Source organism: Ciconia boyciana, chromosome 13, assembly GCF_034638445.1.
Source record: "Ciconia boyciana chromosome 13, ASM3463844v1, whole genome shotgun sequence".
Classification (NCBI taxonomy): Eukaryota; Metazoa; Chordata; class Aves; order Ciconiiformes; family Ciconiidae; genus Ciconia; species Ciconia boyciana.
In genome coordinates, this window is record NC_132946.1 from 12,762,467 (window position 1) to 12,787,710 (window position 25,244).

Below are 25,244 nucleotides of genomic sequence, written 5' to 3' on the forward strand. Positions count from 1 at the left end.
CCTGGTTTCTCAAACCCAATATCTCAGAACTGAATAGCCTGAGAACAGGGTATTTTGCAATATTTAATTTCACTGATTTAGTCAAGATGAGAAGCCATGAGTACATGGCATCTACATCATGCATTCATTGCATAAGACTACACTGAATCAGAAAGTAAACAATAGTTACTCCATTTATGTTGTGCAAAATATTTTGTGCAGAAGCATGCTATGAGCCAAAAGACAACTAAAATTTATCCTTTAGGTTACTGGTGAATGTGTTATGTTGCCATTCAGTCATATCCTACTAAAGTAAGCGCCCACGAAGGTGTCTTCAGTAAGTCCAGCAGCACTGCAAACGCATGTTGAACATTTCATACAAGTAAACAATTAGTAAATTTTTCTTTTATGGGTGAGAACGGTAACTGTACAAAATAGATACTACATTAAAAACTTATTTGACATAACTAGCTTGTATTTATGAACACCCTTATTTTTTTATATTGCCTTATGGCAATGTGTCTGGTTGACACGATTCACTTGTGACAATTTCAAATTAAATTTAACACTAAATTTCAGACATTCACAGATTATAAATGCCAAAAGCATACACTTGACCTTGTCTATATTGACACCTCAACATAGAGAGAAATACAAGAGTATCTTTGGAAGAGTTAGAACACTTTACAACATCAGTCTTGTAAGAATGTGCCTTGTATTTGAGAAGAGAAGCTGGAATATGGAGCAAAAGAAACAAAACAAAAAAAACCACTTGGTGTTTCAAAAGCATGTTACTTTAACAAAGTTTTTTTCTTTTTCTTAAGTAGCCATGTTCTATTATATCCAACAGATACATTTTTGTTTGTTGTTTACAACATCTTGTGTTTTCCAGCAATTGTTAAGGCTTTCTTAAAGCTTATATTTTCATCTAACAACAAAATGAGATTATCATTGCTGGGACATAAGCAAGTAAGCACGCTCTGGCTTTCAGCAGACTTCGCATCAAGAAAGTCAGAGCACTTCACTCCTGCACCAACCCCCTGACAGATTATCAGAAAAAAGTTGTTCAGTGACAGGCTTGACAACAAGTTTGCTTTTGCACAAAACCCATAGTGTGGAATACCAAGACTTGCAGTGAAAATACTCCAGTTCTGAAAAACTTCAGAAATTACTTTCACACACTCTGTTGATCCCCATATGTTGAAGACCCCCGCTTTGGGATGACCTGCTAACTCACTTGCGATTAGACTGTTTGAACAAGTCAGGATATCTCCCATGAGATTAAACCAGTAAATTGCCCTTTACTGTATCTTTCAATGAGCAGTTGTTTTCCCCCTTTGTTCTGATTTTGTTCTGATTTTCCTCATAGTACTTGGAAGCTTTTAGTCATCTCTTCAGGTTTTGATAGCAAGCAGCTTTTCAGAACTTGAAGGACTCCTTACTGCAAAAGAAGTATCTTCAATATGGGCTCTATGTCAGGTGATGTACACAGCTCAGCTGCTTCTGCAGCCCTCCTCACTCTCCCATGGGAAAGTGTTAATGCAAAAGTTTACTTTTTATTGTCAGTCCCCTGAATTATTGAAAGTAGCCATGATGTGCAGTATGAAACACCTAATAATATACTACTTGTTGCCTTCACTGCATAGTGAACACTGAAAAGGAAAGTATCTGACAATCAGGTATGAGAGAAAACAAATGCACCACACAATTCTTTATTCTTTTATATGGGGAATCTCCCATGGCACCGGATGGATGATTCACTCATTACAGAGAATCCCCTGTATGGGGAATTTGCTGGTGCCACGTGGCAGGCAGCCAGGCAGTCAAAACTCAATTTAAACGGACTTGTTACAAGAAGCATATGAAAGCTTTAAAACACAGACATGATAAGTCAGGAAAACGCTGTTAGCAGCAACACATACTGACAGGTTGTGTTACAAGGAAAAAACCAGAATGGTTGAAGAAAGAAGACACAGAAAAAAGCTAACAAACATCAGTCCTGTTAATAGTCCAACTTAATCTGCAGTCCCACGTCTTAGCCTCTACCTCCCATGCTTATACTCAAGAACTAGACTCAAAACCACTTGCAGAAACACAATGCTATCTGAATTGCTGTACTACTTGCATCATAGTTTTAGATGGGTGAATGCCACTTTTACCAAGCTTTTCTCTTGTTTTAAGTTACAATTCATTATGTCAAAGATGAACACCACTTGAAAGAATTAAATAACCACCATGGCAGGAGACATCTATTTTAGTTAAAAACAAAAGAGTTTGGTAAGCAGCTAATTATTCCATGAATGTAAATAAATCCATGTATTGTTTTCAGAAACCAAACTGATTGATCTTCTACAATCATTTAGATAAGTTAAACTGAGGTTACACACAGTGACGCCTGATAGTCTGCAAAAAGTTAACCACAAACTAAACTACCTCAAACGTGAAAGACTTCTACAGCACTCAGTGCCACTGATACATATAGTTTTTAATATAGCAAATATGCATTAGGTTTCTCATACATACTTCATATTTTGAAATACCAGTTAGGATGGGAAACAAGGAATAATCAATGGACTTGTGACCACCGAAGTGAGGCAAAGCCAGCTCTTAAAGTGAATGAAACTTGTTTTTGGAACAGTTGCTAAAGCCACTGGTATAGAAGTACTTACATCAATATCTTTTGTTTCCCTTACGGTGCTGGAAAAAGTTGTACCCATCCAAGGCATTCTATATCCACAAAAGGTTTGCACTTCAAGGGAGGAGAAATCTTCCATCCTCACCAAAATAGTAGAAAAAGTAAACAAGGTCTACTGTGACTATCATAGGAAAAGCTGACCTGATTCAGCAAGACTGCCTGCCCAAACGTTCTGCAGAGCAGTGCTCATGGATTCGTGTCCTTCCACTGAAGCATTTGCTTGCAAATGATCTTAACATATCTTCTCTCCCAATACAACTGCAGAGGAAGGATTTTAAGTGTGCTACAGCAAGGTAATTTAGAAAGGAGGGAAAGGTTAAGTCTAAATCATTCAAAATACTGTAACTGTGAAAATACTGACCAAGAACAAATATTCTAACCAGGAAATATCTGCAAAGAAAAGGTGAGCAGAATTAATCATGGCTATGGGAAGTAAAATAACACTGAAAGAGTTCTAGAGGTGCCTTTGTTACTACTTTATGACTCTCAAGTTGTGATAGAGGTTACAAACACAAATATTTCCTTTCCAGTAGTCATGATTCTGCTTCAGCATAACTTTCTATTTAAGACTCAGTAAGGTATTACTGTAAAGATGTACCTTCCCAGTTCCTTGCAGATCTTATATCCATAATCACAATGTTTCATAAGGCTGTGTTTCTTTCATAAAATATGTATCAACAGTTATCCTTTTGCCATGTTTTACATAACAGCAGCAAAATTTCATGCCAAAACCTGAAATAACTTCTTAGCTTTTCTTTAAAGGAAGTTTTTCTTAAGCAATTAATGCAAATCTTTCTCCTAAATTGGAGAAAACCTTCTTACTGTCTTATAAATGATTTCATGTGAGAGACAGCCTGAACTTTAAGATCTCCTAAGAACAGAATTTGAAGGTGAGGAGAAGGGGAAGGGGGGGAAGGGGTAGTGGTGGCAGAGAACAGGACAAGCAAGAAAAAAAAAAACCACACCACCACCCCCCCCCAAAAAAAAAAAAAAAAACAACCAAAAAAACCAACCCAAAAAACAGCAACAAAAAAAAGCCTGAGAAGTAGAAATAAAACCTTGGCCAAGAAAGCAGAAACTGTTTTCTCATTGTAAACTGTATCTTCATTACCCTAATGTCTTTTTTTTGTATTCCGATTTCTTTCTTTTCTGTTCTTCTAAGTATAGTTATCTCATAAAAAATTCTCATGTCTTTCCACATGTTGATTCCTAGTCAAATCAAGGCAATGCTGAACTTGAGCTTTTTTGCAAGTATGAATGAAAAAAACCCCTTACATGCCTGAAAAGTATTTCTTTCACGAGTTATTTTGCATCTTTGCAAAGTGCTATTCTGGCTCAGAAAACCTGATGCACTTTTTAAAAATTTCAACTTGTAGCGATTATTTACATTTAAGAAACTCCATTACAACCTCATAAGACTGAAGAATAACTGTTTTAATGCAAAAAATGTTTTTGCTGCCAAGAAAATCCATGTACAAAACAAATTGGTCACTTGGAGCTCTGTTGCAACTTCATCCAGCATTAAAAAATGGATTAACTGACATTTTTAGTCTCCACATTTGCCATGCAATGCCAATATATGATGACTGTAGCTTTATTCACAGTTATTCTCATCAATTTAGTACACTGAACAGACTAGTTTCAAGTCCAGTGATCAGGGGACTTAATTCTTTGCCATGGCTGATACTCTTTATGCCTTGCCAGCACATCATCATTATGAGTGATACTTTGTTGAGACAGCATTTATTTTGACTGTCCTTTAATGCACAAAGGAACTCTAATATTAAAATATGCTACAATTTCTTCCATCAACCAAAGAATTCCTTTCTACAAGTTGAAAGAAATTAGAATAGTTACTGTAGTTCAGCGGGCATGGAGAGAGCTAAAGCATATGTCAGCATTAAAACACAAGACTTGAGAATTCTCAGTCTCAGAATGTGCTATTTTGAAGTGCTGGTTTTTTACTGAAAATAATCATTGTAAAGAGTAAACTCCCCAAATAGTAACAGTCAAAGATTGGTTGCAAACCTGTTTCTTATTTAAAAAAAAAAAAAAATCAACCTAGCAGTCCTGCATATTTAACTTTGTTTCAATGGTATCTTTCATTTCTTGCACACAAGCAGTAATTCATATTACATAAATCAAGTTAGTTGTATCTTCTGTAATCTTAGCGCTGTCAAACTACTTTAATTAGGTACTTCTGCTTGTATATCTCTGGACAGAAATGATTTAGTTCTACATCATTCTGATGATGACAGGAAGATTAGTATCTAGTTCACACCCCACAATTCTGATGACCAGGAAATATAAATAGGTATAAAAAAGGCAGCAGAGTTGGGTCTTTAAAAGCAGCAGCCATAATTAAATATCAAACTTGGAATGGTTCAAAGAATATTAATTGGAAAAAACAAACTGAGATGATAAACTGAGTTAGCAGTTGTCCTCCATTATTCTTGCATTCTTGCAAACAAATTAAAAAATACTTTAAATATACTGATGGGCTATAAAAGCAACTGTATCCTAGAATTATGGAGCATGGGACACTTCAACCACCTCACACTGGAAGTAACTTAGCACTACTTAAGTAAACTATCCCAATCCGATATTCCTACGGTAGCTGTGGTTGACGATGAACATGAACGTGTTGATCAGAGTCCCACAGTACAGTTGCAAAATAACTTGTACTTGACATTTGAATAACTTGACATTTGAATGTGCTGAGCAATCTAACCTCATAAAATCAGTAACAAGTGCAGATGCTCATCAGCTGTGAATGTCAAGCCCCTCATTAGTACTTTGATCAAAGGATTTGGTTTTTTTACTGTGGATGGAGAAGGCAAATTACAAAAGGTTATATACATTTCAAGAATGCATTCATACTATTCATTTAAAAAAAAAAAAACTACGATTTTATGCCCACCTGTAGTGACCTGCACATAATTTTTTTTTACAGTGTATAATATGCTTTTAGAGTGAATAATATTTGACAAAACTAAATAAATTTTCTTTGCATAAATCTGAACAATCTCAAACACTGCTTAAACAATTCTTGGGCTTTGTTTAGTTTTCCTATTCCCAAGAAGTGATGCAAACTTTATACAGAATTCTCGCCTAGATTTTCTTTTTAATTTGAAGCTATAAAAGACCATTTTTTCCTTCAGATTTTAAAATTAAGATGGCTATACTTTGCTTGCAATGGTTAACATTAACAAGAAGGTTTTTTTCCAACTTTTACCCCCAAAATCTTATTACCATCATATATTAAGGTATTAACAATGGCAAAAATAGTAAGAGACATCTATTGATTCATTTTGTTTTCCAAAATAAGTTTTCTCAGTAGGAAAGCAACCACTCTTGTTAAAATATTTAGATGTACGTTTTGCAGGAAATCATTAAGATTTCCCTTAAGACACACTGACCATATAAATCTCAGTATATAGCTGGTATTTGAAACTAATATTTGAGTTTGCTTGGAGAGGAAGTGATTATTTGTTTACTTTCAATATAAGACCTATGTTCACAGGACACCTACCAAATCTGCTCATTTCTTTGAAAACAATGTAATTCTTTAGTTACATAAAGAGTGCTTCAAAAGCATCATATGAATACATAGCTAATGTATAAGATGGTGAACAGTCCAGCCAACTAAACTATCCCTAAAATGCTCTAACATTCTGGCAAAGGCCGTTAACCTGAAATAGACCCTGAAGTATATTAATGGTCATGACTTCGTCATGATAAAATTGATCAAGTGAAGGATTTTGCTTCTGTTATGCTCTCATAAGAATTGCCCAGTTTATCAGGCCAGTCATCTGGGATGATTACCTCATCTCACTTCATTTGCATAACCTGTACTTTTTATAAAGAATATTAACAGGGATGTTCTGAAGCACGTTTTGTTATATTCTTGTCACCTTTCACCCATCTTGCACAAAATCTGGTTTTAAGCTAGAACAACCCTCACCCTCTTCCCTCCAGATATCAAGAAGCGCTTTCAAAACAGATTTTAACTTTGGACAATGAAACCATAAAGCAAAGTGAAGCACAGTTTGACTACAATAAGGTAGCTGCATGCTCTCTAGTGAAATATTTAGAGCTTTATGTACGCACTATGACAGCAACTGAACCAGACCAGACTGAAATAAATATTCTTGAAAATTCTAAATTCATTGAGAAAAGGGATTAGGGAACTGATTAAATAGTTGTACTAAAATTCTCCACAGAGTGAAATTTGCAGGAGGGCTGAAAACACTTATATCATTGTCAATTTCTTAAAAACCACACTGGATGTACAGCACCAACAGCTAACATTGTCCTACTAAACACAGTGATTAATGTTCTAAAAATATTGCCAAAAACATAGCTCTCCTTTAAATCAACAAAAAACACCATCACCAAGGGAAAGCATAACTTGTTTCTTACAAGTACAATTAAATTAACAGAGTATATGAGCTTGTGGAACTCTTAAACACCACTTAAAGTTGTAGCATTAAGAAATTACTAGCTTCATGTATTCATTTAACTGCAACTTGTTCAATAATTTTTTTAAAAGGTACAAAATCTTTCTCTTAAAGTAAAAATCTCTCCAAGCCTGATTAAGGGATAAACACAAACAGATTCCTATGAAAATCACTCAGAACTAGGAAACATTCATTCATTAGTGAAGATAAGGGGAGAAGGAAGAGGCATTTGATATTTATATTATAATCAGATGTAAAACCATGTATTAATCCATTTTTATTATACTACTGGCTATCATAAAATGCATTTCAAAAATGCAGCATTTGAAATACTTCATGTTCTGTGCCTGGTTTCTCATACTTGGTATCAAATGAAAGCTTCAAAATACTTTTTCCTCTGGATTTGCATGTGCATCCAGTGGAAATCTCAGTTTCCTGGAATTCAAAGTAAGTATGTGGTTGTTTGAACAAACTATCACTTTGCACCACCCCCAATACCTCCCTCTCCCTACCCACCCACCCACAGAATTAGTAGATGAAGTCACTTGCTATGAACACAAGCCACTCTTCTTAGAGAAGGCTGATTCTGAAACAGTAACACTGATCTTTTCAACCACACCTTTTCCATGGAAGTTATGTCAGATAAGGTAATACATTCCCATCATACAACACACACTTGTCTTTCGAAAAACCTGACCAGCAATATAAATGCTTTTATGATTTCTGTTCCCCAGACTCAGGCAAGCTGAGCTCCAATTTAAGCCTAAGGCAGTAGAACATCTGCTTTCTAAGTATGGCATTTGAACTCCAAATCATTGAATCACATTTAAAGAGAAATGCTGAGTTTTGTGAAATGATTGGCAGCTAGGGGTAACAAGACTTCATCTTTTTGTATAATACAGCAAAATGAAGTACTTTCAAGCAGTATGAGATTCAACTTTAAAATGACTCAATCAAAAAGGAGAAAAGTTCACCATCTGGAAAAAAAACTCTGCAGAGAAGTTAATTTGTGAAATAGACAATAAGGAGACAAAAGAGCAAAGAGCTTGTTGATTTAGAATCATTCCTTTAATTACAATTCCGAGCTAACGTTTTAGCAGTAGCTGTGGCCCTTTTCTGACTCACTAGCTCTAAGGTAAACAAAGCGGTACACAGTATCTCAGCTATTTTTATAAACTGGCAAGAAAATGACCATAACCAAATTAAAGGAAAAATTATGCACAACTGACAGATGTGTTGCATAAATACTGAGTATGCGAAACATGATTTAAACTAACTCAACTTGTAAAGGAAGGCAAAGTATTAAGACACTTCCAGTGTATTTGGAGAAACTGCCATGGATGTATTGCTCACAACATACCTGGAATACACACCCAGGCATTAGTTGTTCCTCTAGGAGTAAATTTTTCCATAAGCCTCATCCTGGTGTTGTGTGTTCAGAAACATATCACAGTAAGCTTTTCATTGCTTACACAAGTTACAGTTCAGCTTTTGCAGATACAAATTACAAAGCAAAAACTGCTTGATAATGAATGCTAATCTTACCTGGAACTTTGTCAACAGATGCAAAAACAGAGCGTTGCACTGTAGGATCACTGCTACCACGTCGTGACTGATCATAAAACCTAAACGGAAGGTGCTGGGCTGTAGCTGCAGAGCTGTGTCCAAAACCCATAACAACTTCAGTTGAAGGCTGAACAGGAAGATCCAGGAGAGCTATGTTTAATCACAATTGATAATTTTTGTTACTCAAAAATACATAAAAGGAAGAGTAGGTGAAAATAAAATTGATAGTTTGCTCAGGATCTTAAGGCTAAACCAGACTGTTTAACATAACTTGCCTGCATTTACCTCTTAATTATGGTCACAATTGCATTGGAAAAGAAGAGAGACAACATTTCTGGCAACTTTTTCTACCATTGCTGTCCACACTACGTTCACACTAAGGAAGCCTCAGAATACAGTGGAGGAGAAAAAAAGGATTACAGTAAGCTCCTTGCATTAAACAAGCCATAGGAGTTATTTAAAAGAAAAATCTTCTGGTTTTCCCTGTATAAAGTCATTCATTAGTTACAACTGAACACTGCAGAAAGCCATTTAAAGAGACAATCTGCTTTAAACTGGCAAAAAAATGCCTTTACATTACCATTCAACCTAAAATTTTAATATTAAAATAGACCTGTATTAACCTCAAACTTGCTTTAAACTTTTTAACATGAAGCAAGCCATAAAAGCATGACATATCTATTTTGTAAACTCAAAGCATAAAACTCTTTTTAGTTAGCTTCCTACAGAACTGTAAGACACTAAAATAATCTTAAACCATCTATAACCAGAATAATTCTCTGACCAACTCAATAATTTTAATACCAACTATGACTGTTTTTCACAACTCTGATTAGTTCATTATTGCTCTTGGACAATCCAAGTAACTGAGCTAGCTGGTGTCCTTTTCCATTTGCCCACCTATTTTCCTTCCTGTATGTCAGAGTTTCCTTTTCTATACTCACCAATTCATTCAGTTTACTGGTAAGCTTAAATTTGTTTTTCACTCACTTAATATTCGAGTAATATTTTAATCACTCTTTACTATTTACTCAAATTAACTCTTTCCTTCATCTCTTTGCATGCAGTTCCTCCAAACACAGAAATCTAGCTGCTGATACTCCACTTAATGTTTTGGATTGCTCATCATCACCACATCCAAGCATTAAGCATCATCATCAACACCATCAGGACACCATCCAACTCAGGACTCAGGCAAACTGAGCTCTAATTTAGTCCTAAGGCAGTAGAACATCTGCTTTCTAAGTAGGGCATTTGGATTTTGAATCACTGAATCCATTTAAAGAGAAATGCTGAGTTTTGTGAAATGGTTGGTAGCTAGTGGTAACAAGACAGCATTCCTTATTTTTCATCCTTTCTTTGATGTGTCTTACTAAATATGAAAACACATATTTTACTCCAATAAAATCTATTGCTTGGAAACTAGACACTGGTTTACAGTTTTCTGTGGCACACCACTTCTTAGATTTTTCTAACACATCCTTATGTTACAGAGTGACTCGCTATGACATACAAGTCTTGCTTCTCAGAATAATTTCAAAATAACCGTTCACCTGCTATTCTCTGCATTTTCATACGCCGAGCTTGGATACGGCCTTTTGCAAGACGTTGTTTTGCAATAATGCAGCGAATGTGATCAGAAAAAATAAATGTAGCTTGAAGGATAGGGAAGGGCTTAGAATGAGGACTTGAGGCAGGCTTATGAATTATTATGTTCAGAGCTCTACTGTCATCCTCTACTCCCGTCACCTGCATATCCTAAAATGAAACAGAAGGCAAGCAGCTAATGAAAAAGTTAGAATTTTAAAACTATAAATTAAATATCAACATTGAAAGAAAACCCTATGAATACTCCACTAAAGCTCCTAAAAAAACAGTTTCTGTGTTAAAAAAAAAAGATTATGCAAGTTGTACAACCTTAGATTTAGTTCTTCAGAAATTGGTACACGTAGAGATTAAATCAGTTTAAAATTAAATTAAGTTATTTGAGCATAGTGAATTTTCAGGAAATACAAACAGTGTTGGCTAAGGCAAGAAAGAAACATAAATGAGAGAAATGTCTTAAAGCTTTTGAAATCAATTAGACAAGCACAGATCATTTTGAAGTTACAACGTGTCACCTTCCCTACCCGTGTAGGAAGATCAGAACTCTAGGAGAGTTCATTACTGTGCCACTTAAGGAAAGTGCTTGGGACTCAATCCTAATTGTATACGATTTCAGTGTTCAAATTAACACAGCCCAACATACATTGGGGAAGTTACCTCATTTTCAAGTATGCCTCTAGTTAGCTATGTAAACTTCTTCAGAAAACCACAAATAGTTTAAAAGGCAGGAACTAGAAAAAAAGACTAGCAACAGAAGAAACAAGTAAGCATGGTACAGAGCTTAAATATTTAAGCTAATATTGGTATTACTATTTATCCAACATAAATGTACATTTTCAGCTGACAAAAAGTAACGACCCAGATTAAAACTTCTCTTACCTGCAAAAGGCCTGCAAACTTAACTACTCCCCATCCAAGTCTGGCAACATCTGGCTCAACCAAACTCATCTGGTAAATATCCACAGCCAGGAATCTTTGAACTTGACCCCCATCCTTTGTTATGACTGTACAAGCAATTAGATCACTGTTATCTGAAGGAAGGAAAGAAAAAAGTAACAGAGCTACTGAAGTTAAGGATTCTGGGTTTTGGTTGTTTTATGTAACATAAAATGTTAATATATAAAGGCGTAATCAACTTTACAACACATGCTTAAAGTTATTCAAGGTTTTTTTGGTTTTTTTAAATGTATATTTTGCTTTTCCCTATCATATTTATAGTTACATAGAAAGGGCAGGACATATTTTAACAACAGTGGTTCAGATATCTTACAAGGACAACGAGGTGATCAGGCCCAGTCAGCATGGGTTTATGAAAGGCAGGTTGTGCTTGATTAACCTGATCTCCTTCTATGACAGGGTGACATGCTTAGTGAATGAGGGAAAGGCTGTGGATGTTGTCTACCTAGACTTTAGTAAGGCCTTTCACACAGTTTCCCACAGCATTCTCCTGGAGAAACTGGCTGCTCATGCTTGGACAGGCATACGCTTTGCTGGATAAAAAACTGGCTGGATGGCCGGGCCCAAAGAGTGGTGGTGAATGGAGTTTACTCCAGTTGGCGGCCGGTCACAAACAGTGTTCCCCAGGGCTCAGTTTGGGGTTTGGAGCCAGTGCTCCCCAGGGCTCCATTCTGTTTAATAACTTTATCAATAATCTCGATGAGGGGATCAAGTGCGCCCTCAGTAAGTCTGCAGATGACACCAAGTTGTGCGGGAGTGTTGATCTGCTTGAGGGGAGGAAGGCTCTGCAGAGGGATCTGGACAAGCTGGATCGATGGGCTGGGGCCAGTTGTATGGGGTTCAACAAGGCTAAGTGCAAGGTCCTGCACTTGGGCCACAACAACCCCATGCAATGCTACAGGCTGGGGGAAGAGTGGCTGGAAAGCTGCCCAGCAGAGATGGATCTGGGGTGTTGGATGACAGCCAGCTGAATGTGAACCCGGGTGGCAAAGAAAGCCAATAGCATCCTGGCTTGTATCAGAGATAGTGTGGCCAGCAGGACTAGGGAAGTGATCGTGCCCCTGTACTCGGCACTGGTGAGGCCGCACCTCGAATACTGTGTTCAGTTTTGGGCCCCTCCCTACAAGAGAGACATTGAGGTGCTGGAGCGTGTCCAGAGAAGGGCAACAAAGCTGGTGAAGGGTCTAGAAAACAAGTCCTGTAACGAGCAAATAAGGGACCTGGGGTTGTTTAGCCTGGAGAAAAGGAGGCTGAGGGGAGACCTTATTGCTCTCTACAACTACCTGAAAGGAGGTTCTAGCAAGGTGGGTGTCAGTCTCTTCTCCCAGGTAACAAGTGATAGGACGAGAGGATATGGCCTCAAGTTGCACCAGGGGAGGTTTAGACTGGATATTAGGAAAAATTTCTTCACCAAAAGTGTTGTCAAGCATTGGAACAGGCTGCCCATGGAAGTGGTTGAGTCACCATCCCTGGAGGTATTTAAAAGCCGTGTAGATGTGGTACCTGGGGACATGGTTTAGTGGGGGACTTGGCAGTGCTAGGTTTACGGTTGGACTTGATGATCTTAAAGGTCTTTTCCAACCTAAACGATTCTATGATTCTGTAAGTTACATACAAGATATGTATTATATGCACCTTGCTTTCTCTAACCACCTTCATTACCTTTTAGTATAAAACATCACTTCATTTCAGGGGTGAAATTGCAACAGTGTTGATTTCTCTCACAAAGTGGAAGTCTCAAAAAGTTGCCAAAAGACCACAGATACAGTCCTACACCACTGCAGGCAGTTACATCTACCTCATTATAAACTTAGGCTCCATTCTGACAGAAGTTAACATTTCTGCAGGTCTGAAACCTGACTATTCTGACTGTTGGAAGCCTTTCAACTTTAAGACTACATGGACTCTCCAGGTAAAGTATCATGTTTTTGCCAATATTTGTTAAACGAGGTGACATGTTTTTCCTTTACCCACCCATTTTATTCATTTATATTGAATAAACATATCCTCCCTTAACCATTACTCTAGGACCCCTCAAACAAGCCCCAAAATACAGATCTCAAGAAGTAAATACACCACTCCCTGATCCTCCTGCATCTTCTCACTGCACCTGTTCCAGTTCAAACCCATCATTCTTGAAAAGTGACTAAATCACCTTCTTTACACCAGCTGAAGTCTACTGAGCATCCCGTAAACTGGCACTGACACCTCCTAGCAGACCTTTGCTAATCTTACCGAAGTTGCTTTTTACTTTGCTTCAAATTGATACCTTCATTCACATACTTAATACATACAGGTCTTTTTCGTCTCTCTCATATAGTACAATTTATAGCAAGTAAAAGATTCTATGACCAGCATGCTCTCCTACCGAGTTCATAATCTTTGCCATTCTAGATGGTACTCCACATAATTTGATAGATTTAGCCAGCTAAGTTGCAGCATTTTATCAATTTCCTGCAATAGTTTTCATTGGGTTTTGTGGTGGGTTTTTTGTTTGTTTTTTTTAGCATAGAAACCATCTGACTTGAAAGCAATGAGTTCTATATTTTGCTTCTACCTTAGCCATAGTTTTTCAACACACTCATTCTCCTTAGTGCTCTCATTCCTTAGTATTGCCAAGGCATTGATAGTCAGCAGTTCAGAGCTATTCATTAATAAAGCCTTTCCTAAAATGAGGGTTCAATGCTATACACATAATTGCTGTTAAGATGTATGAAGCTTTTTTCCCCTCCCATTCCACATACGCATACTATTTTTAAGGATGCTGTATTTTTAGACATGTGTCTATATACTGAAATCAGTTTGATAAGTGGTATCATTTACAGTAAGGTGAGTATCTTTCAAAAAGGCTGCTGCTTATTCAGATTTTTTGTATTTATCTGAAGGGAGCTATTCTGACACACAGAATTTAATGTATCTCTAATACTTATAGCAGTATCTCCATACTGAACACTGATGTTAGGTGCTCTTGCATCTGAAACCCAGCTGTAGCATTTTTCACGTTAGTTACACAATGCATTAAAAATTATCCCACTAAAGTTCAACTCTATGTTCAGTATCTGAATTAAAACAATGGAAAAAATATCTGACTACTGGTTTTCTCCTTAGTTTCTCATGGAAAAAAAACCCATAAAAATAAAACTAGAAGAATTCGCTAAATGGATAGGAATGAGGCTGCAGGCTATACAAAACAGTAAAACTTGAATTTACTTATCCAAACATCTCAACAAGTAGTTAACATCATATTTTATACTAGAAACATCTGTGGGATAGATATAAGCTACAAGCGGAAGCATACAGCTCTTCGCAGTGGCAGGTCATACAACTAGGGACAACAGCCATAAATTACGTTTTGGGAGGTGGAGGAAATTCTTTTTTGCATAATACAGCACAGCAGGTTACCCAGAAAGGTTGTGGAATTTCTATCACCAAAGGTTTTCAAGTTTCAAAAAAACCCAAAACAAACACTCGTCCCAAAACCAACCTCCCCCCCCCCCCCCCCGCAAAAACCCCCACACCACAACCCAGAGTTCCCTTCCAACTAACATTTCTATGATCCTACCAATTACCCTTTACCAGCAGGATCCACTCAAAATTGATTGGGTGGTAGGAGAGAAAGGGAGGAAATATGGAACCCTAATACAATTAAAAGAGGATAATTAATGCTAATCTAGTGTGAATTTAGTATGAGGTTTTGAAATTTGAGAAAACAACTTTAATCAATACAACACTGCTACTTTTCTGCACTACATACAGGACATGATTCAGTTACATGAGGATTGATTGCTATTACCTTCTCATATGCCCTAGAAGGCTCAAGAAATCTATACAGGATTGGCAAATATTACTACAGGAGCCTATAGGAGATTTATTCCTTTTTAGAGAAGCTGCTGAGACACCAGGCAGAAAATCACAGGAGATCTAAAATGGCAGTGTAGGCTATGTTTAGCCAACAGAATCCTACTCCAATGTTATTGTACCGATGACATTCTAATAATCTGAACAATAAAAGATAACAATATATATTAAATGCATCAACAGCTCTATCTAAATTTTTGATCCAAAAGTGTATCTGTATTCATATATATTTTATACATACACATCTAGAAGTGGTAACAGAGGTATAGATCTAATACATCCCTCCAGAAATTACTTTCTAATACCTAAATTATTCCACCTTTTCACTTATAACTGGAAAGCTTGAAGTTATTATCAATGATTCTAAGTCATGGGAAAACAAGAATAATGCAAGTGTCATTTATTCTGAACTGCCCTGTGAATTTAGACATAAAACACCCAAACATGTTTCATTGTTTTGAAATGTGTAATGTCACATACAGCAGGAAATGAAAAACAGAAGCCTTCTAGTAGGAAGGATTGTAGCCAGGATTTAACTTCTCTGAAAAAGAGCCCTGGAATTACAGTTGATAACAAAGTGAATGTATTTCTACAATAAAATGGCAGACATGATCTCTAAATGTACACAATGGGTTAATACCTCTGCTTTACACTGGTGTATTACGGTAACACCACGCCAGCTGAAGTACACACAGTTTTAAAGAAGCAGGCTGAAAGAAACTTGAAAGACCACCACAACAAAAACTGACATGAAAATTAGAAATACTTTTTTTTTTTTTTAAAGCAAAAAGCTTAATAATTCAACTAACTTAAAGAATACCTGGGAGGCAGGAAGATTTTAATACATACATAAATAGTACAAATGGATAAGAAATTTAATAGAGGGCCAAGTCTAATAGACGAAAGCTACAAATGGCAGCAGTTCCATGGTGAAAATAATTGACTGATGAAACTACACAATTGGTAATCTGTTCCTTCACAGGACAAAGTTTCTAATCAAGAACTAACATTTTTCTAGGAACACACTTTGGTTGAAACAGAACTAGCTTCAGGGAAGTCGTATGTAATGCACAGAATATATGCAATGTTTTTTTCCAAGCCACAGAAACAGAATAAAACAAGCAAATCCCTATGAATATAGCTATTAACTGAGAAGGAATTAATTCTCAAACAGTTGGTATGACTAAACAAGGATGGACTTACTATATGGCCTATCCTCTATATTGCATAAACTCTTATAGCCAATACCTTTTTTGAAGCAGTTTCAGTAACAAGCATAAAGTGTTATCAGTGTTAATGAGCCCCTAAGGCCTTCAACAATTACAGATGTGTTTCAAAAGAGGACTCTGGAACATGTCTGGTTACTCCTTAACTTGGGACCCTTTATTTATTGCCTCTTTCATTCTTAAATATGTTGATGGACTAATTGGATTAATTTCAGTCGGTATGAATTCCTGGAACAGCCCTATTCTTTTCAAGACCTGAAGTAACTGGATTTGGACCTCTCCAAATACATAATGTGAGGTTGCTGAATTTTGTAGATAATCTATTGTGAGATTCTCAACACATAGGCCACAACACCAAATAGAGTTGTGAAGTTCTCAAACACTTGGTTTTGTATTTATACAGTTTTATACAGTTTTTAGTGCAACAGCAAGGAGATTAAAATACGTGGAATTACTGCTGTACAAATTCAACTGCCTGACTACAAAAAATGCAGTACTTAAGGTAAAGAACTCGAAGGGCAGAAGTTGTTTTCCAGAGCAGAAAGTTTTCATTTTAGATCTGACAAAAACTTAAAGTAAAGCATTACTGTAAAAGTTTATCAAAGAACAGAAAGGAAAATTACTCATTTATTAGGCAATTGTTACAGGAATCTTTTGAGTTTATACAACTGAATGTACCCCATTTACATGACTTATCTAGTTCACAGGTGCTGAAGGGCTGTAAGATACAGTCATCCTTTATGACAAAAACAGAAGAGAAAGTGTGGTTAAACACATTTCCAGTGAAGTGATCTGAGAATACTTACAGCTCTGCTATAAAACAGTTACAGGTACCCAACCACATTTAGATAAAATAATTTCAAGCCCAGTAAACGGTAGTACTATTGAAATTTGATCTGGGGATTAAAGTGAACCACAGACTGAATGGCTCACTGATGTGACACTGCTGCAAAAAAGTATAGTGTCATTTCTGACATTAACAGCAATGCTCAATTCTTCCTCATGCAAAATGAAGCTTGTAACTAGTTTGGACACTACACCTCCAAGACACAGATCCAAGATTTCTCTGGACTTTCTCCAAGAAAAATACAACTTTTAGGAAATACAGCCTAGGAAGGAGAGTTCAAAGACTTCAGCTGCTTGCAGTGAAGAGGATTTAAATTAGGTGAAAATATTGCATTAACACAGGCAACCATTTGCCTGGAAAGATTGTATTATGAAGTCTTTATGAATATAACAGCTACTTTAGGAGATGGTCTAAATGTACCTGACCGGCCTCAGGGCTTGATCCTTAATGATTTTATAATTTACAGCCATCACAATTCTAGAAGTCATCTGCAGACATTAAAAGCTCTTACAGAAAACTTTTAGCACTTTGTGTGCATAGCTGGCAGTCCACGGTAAACATCAGGCTGCAGATAGTTAATGCACCACCTCCCATTTTATGTAAAGAACTTTTCCCAACAGCGTGCAGCCCATTTGGTACAATATTCTGCTTTACTACTTACTATGACAGTCTTTAATTGCAAAGAACTTCAGAGTTAAAGTTTTGCACTTTGATGAAATGAGTTTATGGAGGAATTTATATGACTTTATAGAGGATGAGTTTATAGGATCCTTGACAGAACTACAGCATATTCCCCAAATATACTCAGAGTTTACAAAGCCATTTCAAATTTTATGTAAGTCCTGTGAAACAATTATCTGCACCATACTCTCTATCCAGAATGTTTTTGACAACCTATGTTTTGATCATGTTGTTGAACAGTTTAAAATTAATTACTTCTGTTACTCTTCACAATGAACAGTGCTCTTTCAGAGAGGCTTAGAATTACTCTCTCACTATGTCTGCCATCTCTCTTTTGTCCAGTAGAAAGTCAGAATCTCAGTTCATATATTAGTCCCTCCTCTTGGTCAGGACAGGATGCCACCACCCTTCTTGAGCAGGGAAGCACTGTTCCCATCAGGAACAGCAGAAAACAGCAAGAATAACTGCTAAGAGTGACTTGAAATCTCTGTTCTTGCAAGAAATACTAACCACTTCAAAAGAAGAATTATTCTTTAATGAATTTCTCACCATTTGTTTCAGATAAAGAAACAGGTCTCAAAGACAGTTTTAATGCTAAAGACTTTTTATAAAAGAAAAAGACTATGTCAAGATTTACTGAACAAAAAGGAAGATTCATGAAAAAGGCAAAGAGGTTTAAGATGACCTTGGAAAGAGGGGGAAAAAAATCCAGAACTGTAATACACATGAATTGAGAAGGCAAGATAAATTGAGGAGAAACCCAGGGTGCACATTTCAGAATGTAAACCAAAGGACAAGTCATGTTAAAGATGGTTTGGGTTGTGGGTTTTTTTCCCTTCCTTCCGCCCCCTCTCCCCCCACTGTTGAGATGAAAAATATGAAAAATCTGTCTTTTAAAAATCACTTTAAAAACTCTTGTTGACATAAAGCATGTACAACTATCCCTGTAAGCGCGGGGGCGGGGGGAGGGGAAAAACACAAAACAATAATCAGACTGGGTTTGAGTATACTCAAACAAAAATCTAGTGGAAGAAAGTAGCTAACAAATACGTTTACAAAAATAACATTTACTCTAGTAGCCATCACAGAATTTTGAGCGCACATCTTTTCCCCATTACTGTTCTCGGTAATTTTTTTTCTCTGAATAGGAAGATTTATTTCTGTACACCTCCAAATAACTGAAAATAAGGGACAACATATTATAAATGCTAATCACACACAGGGTACTGCAACCCAGCAGAAGCACGCTTGCTCCTAAAATTTATTTTCCTGTAAACACAAGACTACTCATTACCAGGCAGAGGGACTCCGTATTGCAGCAGCATTTTCTTAAATTGTCTCAAAATTGTCACACTGCACTTCTGACAGTATTCTTTTTTATGTTTTTAATTAAATACCTCGATTATATATTTTTTTTAAACAGATGCCAAGTTGTTAAATATAAATCAAGCATTTGCTCCCACCAGGCAGGTGTATTTTAAAAATATTTCATAGAATCATTAAGGTTGGAAAAGACCTCTAGGATCATCTAGTCCAACTGTCAACCCAACACCTCCTTCAAACCAGTACTTATAAATCTAACAGAGAAAAGACCACTATCACAAGTAAAACATTAAATAATTAACTATTAGCAAACAAGCAAAACAGACCAATAAAGCTCTTTCACATTACCACCAATAAATATAAGATTTGAACACCATACACACTACAGAGGAGTTATGCCACAAAGTCCAGAACAAAAATCTCGCCTCCTGATGATACTCAGGAACAAGTGGACGTTGGCATTTCAAAGGAGCATCTGCTGGAATTTCTTATAAAAGATGTGATTTCCTCTCAGACACTTATCAAGTTTCAAGCATACTGAACATAATCCATTTTCTTGTACCATGTGTGCTAGTACTCACCAACTTAATAGCGTAGGCTAGTGAAAAAAAATTTAGCTGTCAGAATATCATGAAACCTTCATACACATCTCAGTGTTTCATGACCATCTGGAAAATGCTCAAGACTACTGTTTATTAGCACCTACAGTGATGCAGGAAGACAAAACCAGATACTCTCTTCTGCAAAGCGTGAACCTAAAACGACCAGCTATTTTTGCCGAAACTGCATTTCTTTTTTAACATAAGTGTATATGTAATTCTTTCATATATATGTGTGTGCGCACATATAAAAAGCATTTAAGTAGATGTCTTTAAAGAGATATTTTAGTCTCTTAAATGGATATTACATCTTGGACACTTTTAAAACCTTTCCTGTAAGGATTCCATTCTGTTCAAAGTAGTTTTAAGACTGGGGGTCTCTAAGAGCAAATGTTCATTGCACTACATAATATGCAAATAGTTTGTTTTGCTGCTAGATTCCCTAGCTCTGAATACTAAAGCTGTGTTTACATGTTCATAACTCTGTCTTTATAGGTGTTGAATTTTATTTCAGACAGTATTAAGTTTTACATTTCCTTTGTTATGTTAAAATCCGTCTGCCATTTTTCTAGATGATAAGTAAGAATTCAGGAAAACACTAGAGGAAAACACGCTGTCATTTCAATTTATCTGAAAATCACATAATTCTGCAGCAAATGAGAACAGACAAAAGCTTCATTTTCAGCCTGTAATGAGTATCTGGATTTTAACATTGGCATAAAGTTCAGACAGATCAGTTTTGAAATCAATAAATCCAGTTCACTGATACTTGCTTTACCATTATGAAAACAATGTCAGAAGTTAAACACCTTCTTACAGAAAGCATCTAGCTGTGACACTGCGGAGAGAAAAAATTGAACTGTGCTGTTTATTAAGCTCTATATAAACAAACTTCAGTGTAAGAGGGATGACAACATTGAACTGCAGACACACTAGATTATGTTATTTTGCTGTTACTGTACTTTGACACTAGAGAGAAAAGCTCTGTTCAAGAGAAATCACACTTGCCAAATCTCTCAACTGGACAGAATCTGTAATGAATTCCTTAATATGACAATCCAGAGAACAAATCAGAAAAACTTCTGGGAAGAAAGCTTTTTTGAAAGGAAGTATCTGCAGAAGGATGAGGAATAACAAAGACCTTGTTCTACATGCAGGTCTTCATAACAGGACAGTAGTCTGGGAACAGCTAAGTTTTTATCAGGAAAAGTATGCTTGTCTTGCTCTGAAATAATCTCTTTTTAAGCCAATACCTCACTTTTAAAGGGAGAAGGAAATGGCACTCATTCACTTCTGAAGAAAGCTTAGCAACTGTATACTCTAAAACCTCCAAAGCATCTGTTAAACTTGGAAAATCCTGGTATTTCACTCACAGAAGCATCATTATTTAGGAAATCAGGGGAATGGAGATCACGCTGTTATACAGCATTACCCTTCATAGACTAAGCAACTGAAAGACTATGCAGAAGCATTTGCATCAAGAATGCAACAAATCAAGCATCTACCTAGGTGTTCCCACAAAATGAGAGGATGTATCTCTGGTCATACACCTGCACTACATGTTGGCTTACTCTCTTTTCCTCAAATATGACAACATATTTAGGAATGAGATAGACAAACCCCAAACATCAGTACTTGGGAAAGAAAACTAAACAAAAATATCTTTTAACATACTTAACAGTCTTGAAATTAAGTTACTTAAAAATATTCATAAGAATTAAAAGCTAAAAATTTTAGCGTTATCTACCCACAGTGAAATCTCTTACTAAACTACAGAAGGAAGCTTTCATTTGCCTAGGCAGTTTATGTTCAAATTAAATGGTACTTATCCAAATAAACTGAACTAAGTTTCATTCTCCTGACCATAGTGTACTGTTTATGTTCACTGAACAGACCTGCAAAGTAACTGGATAAGGACTCAAAAGATAAGTCATATTTCTTGGAAGATATTCAATAGAAGAAAAATGTATATGCCCTATGATAAAATCTCTTATCAATGTCTGCAAATACCTGTTTGGGGGGATTAAAGAAGATGAAGCCAGTGGTATCCAATAACAAGATGAGAAGCACTGAGCACAAATTGAAATACAGGAAATTCCACAAAAATGTTGGGGGGAAAAAAAACAACAAAAACCCCAAAACCTTTTTTATTGTGAAGTGGTCAAACACTGAAACACGTTGCCCAGTGATGCTGTGAAATCTCTATCCTTGATGATATGCAAAACCTGACTGGTGAGGGCCCTGGGCAACTTGCTCTAGCTGGCCCTGTTTTGAGCAGGGGGGTTAGACTAGATAATCTTCTGAGGTTCCTTCCAACCTCAATTATTCTATGATCAATTTTCCTCAAATCTTCTTAAAAAAAAATGTTGACTGTGATGGCCTTTATAAAGCCTGTATATTTGGTAGAGACAGAGTGAACAAGGAGGCTTAACTATAATGTTACTTTTTTCAGTTTTAGCAAAGAAATAACAGCTTTAAATGTATCATCATTTACTTCTTGGCGATGGCATTTAAAACATTGTCACTAACAGAATCCGCAGCCTGAAACCAAGCACCGAGGCTGTTAATTTGAGCTGCCAGTGAACTTCACACAAACAGTGAGCTGCTGAATAAGATTAAAGAAGCCACCTACATGAAACACCTACAAACTCACATGCAGTCTAAGGCAGGCAGTTATCACATAACATGCGAGAGCTTCAAAACTATTTACAGTAAAAAACTACTGAAAAGTAACTGCATATATCATTCTGTTGACAGCACACCCAGCAATATGAAAGGAACCTTCTGTGGAATACCTGACTCATTTCTAAATGTACAGTCATATATAGTGCTGACAACCTTGCAATTACACAAGTTTTACAATGAACATATGTGCATCAAAATATTAAAATGCTTCTTTACAAGAAACTTTAACCTTTCTCAGCAAGCTCCCATAAAACACCAGCATTGTATTCAGGCAGGGAAAAAAAAAAAAGCCATTTTGATAAGGTGAGTTTTGCAGGATTTTTCAATATCAAAACAGTAGCTGAAATCATTACTGGATCTTGTTAACCTCTACTCCTTCTTGATACTATATGTATATGAATGAGCATAACCACTGGAGGCATCTCAGTGTTCAGAAAAATTTAAAAAGCATTGTAATAATACACATTGAGGAAAATTTGTTAGATTGAAAGTACCTCCAAAGTGATAAGTAAGAAAAGGCACACAATTATAATTTGTTAGGTCATGTTTTGCCAACTACTAAGTCTCCTCCCAAGATACACACCGTTGCATAGGTGCCATATCCCATACACTTTATGCCGACATGCTGATATTCTCTTGTCTCTCTTTCTTGGGCAATGAAAAGTCTTGAACTGGAAACTATATCTTTATGCGACCACACACACTAGAATTTCATCACTGTACTACCTCAATTCAGGTAGTTTAAGTAACAATAGCAGTAATAAGCAGTTTAAAAAGTGTTACCAACCAAAATACATAAACTGATGCACATGTAAATGGCGAACTTTACTCAAAGGCCCCAATGAATGCAGAGTATTTGCTAGTAGCCTTAAAAATATTAAAATTAAAGATAAAAATCACAAAACAACTCTGATGACTTTGAACAAAGAGTGTGCGGTGTTATAGATGGGAAGAAGTGATGGAGGGAAAAAGGTAAATGTCCCAAGGAAAAGGTTAAACCCCCCCCAAACAACAGAACAAAACAGGGAAAAAACCAGCTAACACCAACCGCATAATCATGGATACTCAGCAAGCAACTTGTTAAAACCAAATAGTATTTATTTGCTCTGAGGATCAGATCCAAATATCTGTATCTGTGCTACACAGTATTATTTTAGCAATTTACTGACAAGAAAAGCTCCTCCCAGGGAAACACTTGAAACATGATAATATTTTGTGGACACAGATACCAGTGCCACTTCTTTGGAACAGGTCTAACACCCGTCAACTTAATTTGAAGGTGAAATAAGTCTATGCCTTTCTAGCTAATCAGGAAAGAAAAGTCTTTTGAAGCCAACATATGAAACTCCACATCAGGCACTTATTGTTCAAGACAGATTCTGACTCAAAGACAGGATATGAGAAAACCTAACAGGAAGGGCTTTTGACAGTCTTTTTCAGTTCATTTCAGTTTTTGGAAATAGGCTAGAACTCTGTTCAAAGTTTTGAGATCCCAGACTGACTGACTCACTCCCTCTTCAGATACAGGCTGTTTGCACCAATAGTGGGGTAAGCGATGTGTTTAACTGAACTTCTGTAACTCTGCCAGCTGTAGAAAATTTTTTGGTTACTAATAAATGCTGGAGTATATGGAAAGAGTCATGCTTTGAAAAAAATCTATGGCTGTAATTACATATTGTGGTCCCAAAATAAAGACTAAAACCTTCTGTGAAAGGATCAGAAAGCAGTGAATACACGAAGGCACAGAACTGCCATCATTATGTTGATACTCTATTTAAATATATAACTACATAAGGAATAGCTACAACTGTAATACTCTTCAAGTGTGTAACACTTCTTACTATAATTCATACGGTTTATAAAGTCTATTATCTGCACTGGATGTTTACTAAACAGTATCTCAGGAGTGTACCTGGAGCTACCAAAACATCTCTGCAAAAGGTTCAGGTTTAACTCTGATGTAATCTATAACAGCTTCCCATCTGTCCACAGAATATAAACACATACACATATATTTGTGCATTCAGACATTTTGAAAGTCCTGTATCAATCCTTCTGTCTTCTGATTTATGTCATACTGAAAACTGGTTTGGTATTTAACACCTAGTTGGTAAAAAAAGCAGTGATCTTAATTAAAAATTATAATTAAAAAAAAATCAGCTCAAGTTAACCACTAAATTTCTAAAATAGGTTATCTGGGGAAAAAAAAAAAATCCTATTTTCAAACGTTCCAATAATAGTAACACACAATGAGCAGCAGGGATGCATAACACATTATCTAGTTTTGAGTGACACGTCCCCTTCCAGGAGAAGCAGTTTAGAGAGGTTTCTTCTGTAAAGATAAACTCAGTTGCTGAACTCTACACTAGTGAGAATTTGGTTTTCTCCTCCAAAGAAGGATGGATCTGCTGTCCCAAATTGTAAGTGTGTAATAAATCATAACTGCAATTTTCAGTGAGTTCCTTGAGCTACCAGCACACAGCAATATGCCTAATTAAATTTGTATTACAAAAATATTAGTGAGTATAGCCTCACTTTAATTTTGTAAGCACCATTCTTTCTGCTTTTATACGGCAGTTGTGAGATGACTTGAATGCTTTCCTAACACATCAGGTGATAAACAATGTAGTTATGAATTCCACATTGTTACTATTATAATTTTGATAGCAATAAAATATTTGTTGTAGAATAGTCTGCAGATTAAAAAGACAAGCTACAAATCCCTAGCTAGAAATCCATGAGCTCTTCTGAAAAAGAGCACTG

General features: G+C 36.3%; 1 protein-coding gene across 9 annotated transcripts in view; it reads right to left on the reverse strand.

Annotated features, from left to right (window-relative positions):
- Nucleotides 1–25,244, reverse strand: part of CLEC16A (C-type lectin domain containing 16A) — a 190,136-nt gene that overhangs the window by 117,672 nt on the left and 47,220 nt on the right. For all 9 annotated transcript variants that reach the window (XR_012045029.1, XR_012045027.1, XR_012045030.1 and 6 more), the window contains exons 19-21: nt 11,185–11,336; nt 10,254–10,458; nt 8,680–8,850 (exon numbers count right to left, since the gene is read on the reverse strand). Coding sequence is in view for 5 of the 9 variants with exons in the window: in XM_072878557.1 (XP_072734658.1) it covers nt 8,680–8,850; nt 10,254–10,458; nt 11,185–11,336 (528 nt within the window). In the remaining 4 variants the exon portion in view is untranslated. The remainder of the gene's footprint in view (nt 1–8,679; nt 8,851–10,253; nt 10,459–11,184; nt 11,337–25,244) is intronic.